Source organism: Phalacrocorax carbo, chromosome 3 (genome assembly GCF_963921805.1).
Source record: "Phalacrocorax carbo chromosome 3, bPhaCar2.1, whole genome shotgun sequence".
NCBI classification, from domain to species: Eukaryota; Metazoa; Chordata; class Aves; order Suliformes; family Phalacrocoracidae; genus Phalacrocorax; species Phalacrocorax carbo.
In genome coordinates this window covers 24,166,756-24,176,022 of record NC_087515.1, presented here as the reverse complement: position 1 = coordinate 24,176,022, position 9,267 = coordinate 24,166,756, and the positions used below count along the sequence as shown (strand labels likewise).

The 9,267-nt window shown below is 48.8% G+C and overlaps 1 protein-coding gene across 1 annotated transcript; it reads right to left on the bottom strand.

The window, feature by feature from the left end:
* Positions 1 to 289: 289 nt before the first annotated feature.
* Positions 290 to 7,711, bottom strand: SERTAD4 (SERTA domain containing 4). The gene is made up of 4 exons (XM_064446164.1): positions 7,605 to 7,711; positions 7,066 to 7,258; positions 6,455 to 6,570; positions 290 to 3,290 (listed from the first exon to the last, which is right to left on the bottom strand). The coding sequence occupies exons 2-4, from the start codon at positions 7,241 to 7,243 to the stop codon at positions 2,544 to 2,546; spliced, it is 1,041 nt and encodes a 346-aa protein (XP_064302234.1). The 5' UTR covers positions 7,244 to 7,258; positions 7,605 to 7,711; the 3' UTR covers positions 290 to 2,543.
* Between the last annotated feature and the right edge of the window lie 1,556 nt (positions 7,712 to 9,267).

Sequence of the window (9,267 nt, the reverse complement as noted above, 5' to 3'; positions counted from 1 at the left end):
TCTTCTTGAAGATCAAGGAGCTCTGTAGGGTCAAAAAGCTTTTGGTCCCCCCAATGCATTTGGCCAGGTGTTTGGCTATATGTGCAAACCTACAGAGAAGTCTCTTGCTTCTCAGTGCACCTAAAGGCTCCTGAAACCCCACGAAGGCTGAGCTTCGTCCTGGACTCAACTTGAGGTGCACAATCAACTGCAGCCTAACCTCTTCAGCAGGGAGCAGTTTGATTAAATGGCATTTCCTTGGGTGAGGGAAGGGAACACAGGGGAAAGGACCCAGTAGCCATTTGAGATGTAAAATTAAAATGAATTTTGGTCATTTTAATAAATATATATCAAGGAAATTTCACTTTACTACAACAACACATTAGTATACAAGCATCTAATATTTAAGCTTAAAACATCAAGTGTTTATCAAATATTGGAAAAGAGCAGACATTACTAGACTATCTGGGTATAACACAAGAAAAATCAGGTTTTTTAAAAAAATTGGTCCTTGTGGACAAATGTCTAAATGATGATCCTACTCATACACTGTATGAATGAGATCTATATTTAATATTATTATTATTATTAATAAAAAAGCTTCTGTCTTGGAGAAATCAGGTGGGATTTATACTTTATCTATTGTTCTTCACAATCATAACCCTTACAAACTTGTCAGTTCCAACTCATCTGACCACAAAAAGGTTATCGCTGATTTACATCCCAGATACTCTTTGTGGTCACTTTGCTGGGGGGGGTGGAGGGAAGCTTTTTCCTGTGACCACTGGGCTTGGCCAGGAAAACTGTTCAGCACACAAACATGACTGTGGGATGTGCACGCTACCCAAAATAACCATGGCCCAGGAGGACTCAGGCTGAACCCGTGAAACCCAGAGCAGGAGGTCTGTGACCCAGAGACTCAGCTGAGTCCAGCGCCAAGCCAGGGCCAGCCCGGGGCAGTGTCCCCCTGGGGACTTTCGTGCCCTGCACTGAGCCGGCCGCTCCCCCAACACAGGGGTGAATTTCACCGTTTGGACAAGAACCAAGCAGAGAAGATGTCGCTTGAGTGCATGATGCTGTGGGAATAGGCAGCTATTATGAGTCAGCCGTGGCTTGGATGTGGCTATTTTGCCGAGCACATCCTGCCAGTTGTTATGGGGACTGTGGGAACTAATTAATATGGTGGATCTAAGACTCACAATACTCTCAGTCCAACCCCAACTAATGTCTTCTGGGCAATTTAAACTGCACACTTTTGCAAATGGTCTACCTAGGGATGACTAAATGTTGTCCTTAGCCACTGAAATCTCAGCTCATTTCTCCAAAATGTTCTTTTTTAAAATTAAACCCCTTACATTCATTCAGATAAAATCATGTTTATCGCCACATTATCAATTAACGTTGTGCTTTTTGCTTTCTTTTCTTGTCTTCTTTAAATCAACGGCAAAAGTCATAGAAAAATTCCTGCATGCTTTTGCAATCTAAAAGAGAGAATTTATGCGAAACAGAATAAAGTATAAAACATGCCACTGGTTCATGAACTTCATTATACGAAGAAGGAAAAAAAAGAGCCCCAGCAACAGACAGTTGCCATAGAAACACTCAAGCATCGAATGCTTGTTTACAAGAGACATCTCTCTATTGTTTCTTAAATCCCTTCCTAAGGATGGCAAATCAAAAAGCAATTGAGCATCAAAAAGGAAGAACAGAGATGTTTGAATAGGAAGTTGAACTCAGTACTTCAAAGGTTAAAGGTTTCTAATAATATTGATCCACCCTGTGGTTTTTGTTTTTTTCCTCTGTTTAGGTTAAATCCCTGCTGTATCACTGATTTGTACTTAATTTTCACGCTGGCAAAAATTAAGACAAAAAGTAAGGCACCAAAAAAAACACCTGCCCTGTATAACAACAAGCCTCATTAGTTATTACAGCCGAGGCAAAAACGTGCAAGTACTTGGGCTGCATGTTGTGTTTCTGATTAAGATCCCATAAACAGGTTATTTCTTTATGCTACGTCCTATTTTGTCAGCTGAACAAGACGCTGAATCCAGGAATTCATGAGTATCAGTACAAAATGTAAGGATGTTTTGTTCCCAGTCCATGAAGACAGTCCTTTGTCAGAACAAATACTGAGTTACAAGGAGCACGTCACCCTTGCTGGTAGCATCAATTTGTTTACAAGACTTCTAATTCCTTGGTAAACATCATGGAGGTTCTTCTTAATTAATGGCAGACTTCTTGGGGGCAGGGATATATAAAACGATACGTTTTCCCCATCTGGCTGATTGATATTTTCAGTAACGAAAGCCACACCATAGCTGTACAGACTACAGCGCTAAGCAGTAACGCAACTGCGCTCTTTACGAAGTCTCCATATTTATAAATAGCCCGCTGATGCAGATCACAGAGCCACTTTGCGCAATCTGCTCTCCAGTCATTTAAAACTACACGTAATGTTTGTGGCATGATTGTATCATTTGTAGAAAACTATAAAAAATCCATTCAAAATAAAAATTTGATAGACAGACATGTTGCGCATACTTCAACGGAGCAAGAACGATGCCTCATATTTTACTTCCTTTGCTGCAGCACATTTTATTACTTGGTAAAGATTCCTTTTTCCTTAAGGATTTTTTCCAAGATTCACTTATGTTGCTCTTGTCATTACATCCAGCCTCAAAATAGTCATAAAATTTGCCTTTACATTCGAGAGCATGGGTGCCTCTGACAGGTTCACAGTTTAGGGTGATGCTCTCTCGCTCATGTTCATCACCCCCTTTTTCGTCATTAAATTTTGCCTTTTCCTGATTACTGTGAGACCTGGCATTAGTGACAAATATTTCATTAGCAGGTATCTGGTCATCGCTCCTGTAAGATGAGGCACTGCCAATGTCATAATCCACCTGCTGGGAACAGCTTGGCAAAGAAATGGGGGGGGAGGAGGAAGAGGAGGAAGAGGAGGAAGTATTTTCTGTACTAGCATTAACAGAGTAAGGTAGGTTTAAATAGTGACTGCCACACTCTTGATAGAAGCAGCATGTGTGCAGCTTCTCGTACTCCTCCTTTGCCATCCGAAGGCGTTTTCTGTAGGGACAGTCCTGAGGCACAAACCACTCTTGTGGCGAGGTGCCACTGAAGGAGCAGGCGGAGAAGCACCAGTTGTTCTGCATGATGATTTCTCCATGGATTCTCTTCATTAGATTGTTGATGAGGACAGATCTCCGCAGATAGACTTCAGGATCATCAATGAATTTCAGCTTTTCCAAAGACATGTAAAGAATATGGGCCCGCTCCTCAAACACGGAGATTGTCTGAAAATGCAAAAGACAGAAGATATGGAACTGAAGGCAACTAGTTTTGTTCCAGGCAAGGAGAAAGAAAACGAAGCAAAGTATTCCCCCCATGTCACTATTTTTCACATTCTCTTTCCAAGGAGCCTAAAACTGGCTTTTCATTTTGCACACCCATGTAGCTGGGACCTGCTTTTTCTTGGCCACTGCATTCACCCAGGCTTAGGAGGTAAGTAGCTAAGCGTTACACCACAGAGGCAATGGCAGGGCACGCATCCAGGATGGGAGAGCAAAATCCAGATGCACACATCTGGCTCTTTATTTGCTTTTGGGGTTAGAACATAAAATTGTTGTGCAGTTTTGCTCCATTGGTGGCTGGGGGCCTTTTGCTGTAAACGGACCCAATTCCATCATCCCCTGCGGGGCTTCTACAAAGCTCTGAAGCCAAGTGAAGGTCCCCTCCTGCAGCCTCAAGGTTTGCAAGATGCAGCCAGCAGCCATCGCCTCAGGCGGCAAGTGTTGAAGCATTTAATCCACTGCCAGTGGAAGAGGCCCTCCGGCAAGGAGGTCTCCATTTGCCAAGCTCCCTTCAACTGCTCTAGTGTACAAAAGTGCATGCAGGGAGGGAGGCAGGCAGGGAGAAACCTATCTCAAAGCATCACAGCATCTGGAGAGCAGCTGTTGGCCTGCATACTACACCCTGCGCTCTACAGGGCCGGTGGGAAAGCAGATAGGCAGGGACAAGGTCAGGAAGTAAAGAGAAGATAGGGATTTGCAGAAAATCCTGGCTCGACGCCCACAGATTTGTTCTCCCTTCCATGGTCCTCCAGGACTCCCCTTTCTCAGCACTGGCAGCACGAGCAGGTTACTGCCCCCGGGAGGCCCTGGATTCTGGGCTGTAATCGCTACCCTGGGAATCAAAATAAGAGAGGGGGCAACACATGCTACTGTAAGCACTATTAACTAATTTTCATTTTTAGTAAGAATTTGGTTTGCGTAGGAGGAAAGCAGCAGAGCACAAAGAGAGACTGCTCTAAATCCCCCCCATCTGTGGCTTGATCATTCTTCCCTTTCCCACATGGTTACAGCATTTTTGCAGAGTGGAAGTCGTAGCTATGAGGACTGAGAGAGCTTAAAGCACAGCTGCTTTTCACATCCATTCAGCTCTCCTCAGCCCTCTAGCTCTTTCCACAGCCGGGTCCTGTCTGCAGGGCTTAGAAGCAGCACAGTGCCTCATCAAAACAAAAATTGGACACATTTTCATCTGAGTTCACAACTGAAGCTCTTCTTAGTTAGAGAGAGTAATTTTCTATAATAAATGACTCATTTAAAATTGTATTAAGCCTATAGGCTAATTCGCGTCCTTTATACCTGCTGCTGCAATAGTCAGTGAAGCCGTGAGAGCCTGGAGCAAACCAGTAAGTCTTGAACTGTGATCCTCCTGGAGATATATCCCGGAGGCCCACCAGTAGGAACAAGTTGTGAAAGGCTTTCTACCACAAATGTCTGCCAGCAGCCCTGGAGAGGGGCTCTGGGCCCTACTGTCATACCTTCTGTGGGACAAGGAATCTCAGAACCTAACTCTTTCTCTACTGGGCAGTGGAGGTAAGAAATCTGAAGAAATCTGGTGGGCATCCTCCCTTCCCTAGAGCTCAGTGTTGCAAAGTACAAAACACATTTGTGCTGAACAGAAGAAACTGGTGACCCAGGGTTTCTGACATGATACACCTCTACAACAGCACAAAATGATGTCTGGGATGGGTCTTCCTTACCAGTACCTCTACAACTGTTTTTTATGCCATTAGAAAGGGATAAGTAAGTATTCCTCCTCTTTGCGAAGAAAACAATCACTAATACAAAAATCCAACAATCTAGCCAAGAAAAAAACCTGGCTGAAATCAGAGTGATGTGACACGTGGGAGATGCGCTCACTAACCAGAGCGCATTTTTCAACACCCTCGGTGCTATTTATTCACTCCTCTGGCAGCAGACCGAACACCTTCTGGAGTTAACAGCGGGGCAGGTTTTCACCTTCCTGGTCAGGTACTTATTTCCCGCCAACACTATTTGTAGGTGAAAATTCCTTCAGCTACTCTAAGGTCCTTGGGAAGCAAGCTCAGCCTTACTGCTTGCTTCTCCTCTGCAGAAATCCCTCCAGGGAAACAGGATGCCACTGGGCAGACCTCCCCAGCCAGCGCTCGTGGTAGGGACAAGGCACCCAGTTCCCCCCACACCTCAGAAGGTTGCCTCTGCAATGCAGGTAAAGAGAACGTATAAACTTGCTCAGCATCTTGATCTGTTTTAGCTTTCTGTCTCTGGGGCTCTTGCAGTCCTACTGACTCCAATAAACTGTGCTTTAATCAGATTATATTGTGCCCTCCCTATAGCAAATAACACAAGGGTAGCACTGGACTGCCACGGGCCAAGTACGATCCAGCAAGGTAAGGATGGTGTTGCAAGATATCAGCTATCCTTAAGGACATCGCTCCAGACGTTCAGTTCCTTACAGGACAGAGCCCATAATGAAAGAGAGCATAAAATCTCTCATAGAAAAAGTTAGATTTCAATTTATGTATTCACTGGCCTGGGAAATGTTTGCTCTAATCCCTCCCCTGACGGCTTTCATTTAAAAAAAAAAATATTCTTTCATTTACTAATCTGTTCTTTTGGAATTATTAGCTTTTTAATAAACAGGATTAAATACTGAAGGAGCTTGTACTCACTTTCCAAGTGATTCTGTTTTTCTAGAGGATCTGTAACCCGTTTGGGGTACAAAGATCCTATGACTATTTTTTCCCCTGGACAAAGTTTTGAACAAGTGGGGAACCACGGGCCCTTATTTATGTTCTTTGTTTCTGCTGTTCAAATGCTGTTAGGGAGCCATTTCTGTAAGCGCGATATAAACTGTCTAAGAACAAAATAATTTGGGGGGGGGGGGAAAAAAAAGTTGTTCTCAGCATCTCCATTTACAGTTGTTATAAATGAAGAAACGCCTTTGCTTCTTAAGCAATCTGATGACAATAAAACAATAAATGCGAACAAGTGACAACTATTTGTTTCTGAGCAAACAGCTGGATCATTCCCCTAATTTCCGCAGAGTATTTCAGCCTTCTGGAAATGGGTCAATCGAGTGTTAGTAAGCATCTGAAACTCGGAGTAAAAATAATGACTATTAGAAAACATACTTTATGTGTACAGCTGCCGAGTGGTGGATGAAAATCCTCTTCTTCCACATATTTCCTTTTAAAGTATGTGATCTTGGATGTTGTTACAGGATTTGAAATTCCCCTGTAATGTGATCCTGCGGGTAATAAATCAGATATGACAAATGACATGCGGTTTGCCGGAGGTTCTCCAAACAAAATACTTTTCATTTCCCTTCGCGCTACAGGAGAACTCCACCGCATGCATATTTTCTCATGCATTTGCGGCGATCAGAAATCAGCCCTCACCTGATGAGGCGTGACTCGCCGGCGGCTCCGGCTCGGGCCCCGCGGGCCGCTCTCGGGGCAGCGCGGGGGGCCGCGGCCGCCCTCAGGGCGCTCGGAGTCGGCGGAACTTCCACCCCCGACCCCCGGCGCGGCGGGCAGCCGCCCCCACCGCCCCGGAGGAGCCGGCGGCGCCCGGCGAAGCCCGCGCACCTGCGGCCCCGCCGCCGCGGTCGCCCGTGGGTGAGCCCCCGCCTTCAGCCCCCACCCCACGGACAGACCTCCGTCCGTCCGTCCGTCCGCCCGCCCGCCCCACCCCACCCCACCCCCCCCGCTGGCCGCCCCGGGGGTCGCCCGGCGGTGCCTACCTGCGGCGGGGGGCCCGGGGGCCGGCGAGGCCGGGGGCGGCGGGGCGGCGGCGGGGCCGGGGGCGGCGGGGCGGCCGCAGCAGGGCGGCTCCCAGAGGGCGCGGTAGGCGGCGAGGTCGGCGGCTCCCTCGGCGGCGATGGGGCGGCCCAGCCGCTGCATGGGCAGCACCAGGGTCATCGCGGGCGCCGGCACCTGAAACCGAAGCAGCGCCGTGAGCGCCGGGCACCCCCCTCACCGCACCGCACCGCACCGCACCGACCCCGGTCCCCCTCGCCAGCCGCACCTTTGCATGCACGCACATAAAAAATACCCGCGGATATATCTTACACGGACACACGGCGGGGGTTTTTCCCTTCTTATGGCAGGGAAAAGACCGGCGCTTTCACCCACAAAAGGCGCGGGGTCCCCCCGCAGCGGGAGTTTGTGCGCGCCCCCGCCCGCCGCCCCCCGGCGCCTCTCCCGGCGCCTCTCCCGGCGCCCCGGTCCCGGTCCCGCTCCCGCCCCGGCCCCGGCCCCGGCCCCGGCCCCGCTCACACACCGGCCCGGATCCGCTCACTCGCTTCCCATTTTCTGCCGGCGGTGTTGGCACGGCGCGCTCGGCACCGACGGGTGTGCGAGTCCGTGCGTGTGCGTGTGCCTGCGGTGCCTCTGTGTGTGCGTGTGTGTGTGAGTGCGAGCGAGAGCGCCCAGCAGTCAGGGATCGCGTGTCTTTCTTCTTTCTTCCCTCCCAACCGAAACAGACAGCGGAGACTTAGGTAGTTGTTTCCACTAGCCCCGATCGGACTGAACTGGATCTGCCTCCAGTCAAAACACTGTGAGACTAAGACAGAAAATTGGCTCCGGTTTCAAGCCGTGAGTTGCGGTCCCACCGGAGCCAAGCACAACATCGGCGGAGCGGGCGGAATATTAAGCAGGCGCGGGGACTCCAGGGCCAGCGCCAGGCTGCGAGCTGCCTCCTGCCGCGACAGCAGGCGGGAGGGGAGGGGAGGGGAGGGAGCAAACTTTCTGCGAGGGGCAAGGGATGGGTTCATAGTCACCTACTTCTTGGCAGAGGAGCGCGGAACAATGCGCCCAGACACGGCCCGGCCCGGCCCCTCCCTCCCCTTCCTCCCTCCTCCTCCTCTCTCTAAGAAAGCGGGATGTAGTTTCCCCTCGGTGCAGCCCTCCCGGAGGAAGACGAGGGCCCGAGCAAGCAGCGAGAAGGAGGGGCCGCAGGTGGGCAGGTGGAATTTCAGCAATTGCTTGTGTTAGCAGCTGAGCGCTCGCTAACAAGAGGAAAAAATAAACCGCAGCAGAAGAGGGAGGAAAAATAAATCATTCACATCTGCCGGTTGTTTTCTTAAATCCTGGAAGAATGCACAAGGCTGCTACTTTATTAAGAAATGGGCTTCTAGTGTGCGCTAACTCTCTGTTCCTTAGATGCACGCGTGGGTCTGCCCTAGACTCCTCAGTGGGGCAGAAAATGGGAGGTGAAGGGGAAACACCCAAGCGGTTTGCCCTAGTAAAAAGGCCCCCAGGCCTCGCTGCAGTCACACTGAAGGGTGCCTAACCCCCTTCCTCAGCGTCATTTTGCTGGTCATGCGCTGCACGTGGCTCTCAGCCGTTGTCTTGCAGTAGCCCTCTAATGCCATCTTGCATTTCCTGGGCAAAGAAACCATGACATGGGGAATGGCAAGCCACCACACTGGCCCCTTGGAACTTGGCCGTGACACAGACAATATATATTATTTATTCCCCGCACCTTTTGTTGCCAGTCGAGTACTGACACATGGAAAGACTGGTCAAAGCAACAAGTGGGTCGGTCTGCTGACTTAAGAACAGGGCCAAGAAGTGGCCCAAGAACCAGCTAAAAAGTCATATATTTTGTGGCTGAAAAGATTACGCTATCATTAGAATGCACCCATGGATTCTCCTCATTAATCTGCACAGAGGAATCACTCACAGGGAGACATCAATCTTCTCATGTTGGCATGATGTCAACACTCAAGAGCTTGTCCTCAGAGAGCAAGGATTGGAAGAAACTCGAGGCTGCTTTGGGAAAGTCAGGATTTCTTTACTCATAAGGAATTCAGCACCTCTTTATGGATTTTTTTAAATGAGAATCAGAGATTTCAGCTGTGCTTTTCTTTTTACCATATTTCATCACAAACAGGTCTTTCTATGCTTAAGCAGAAACACACAGGAAGGAAGGAAGTGTTGGG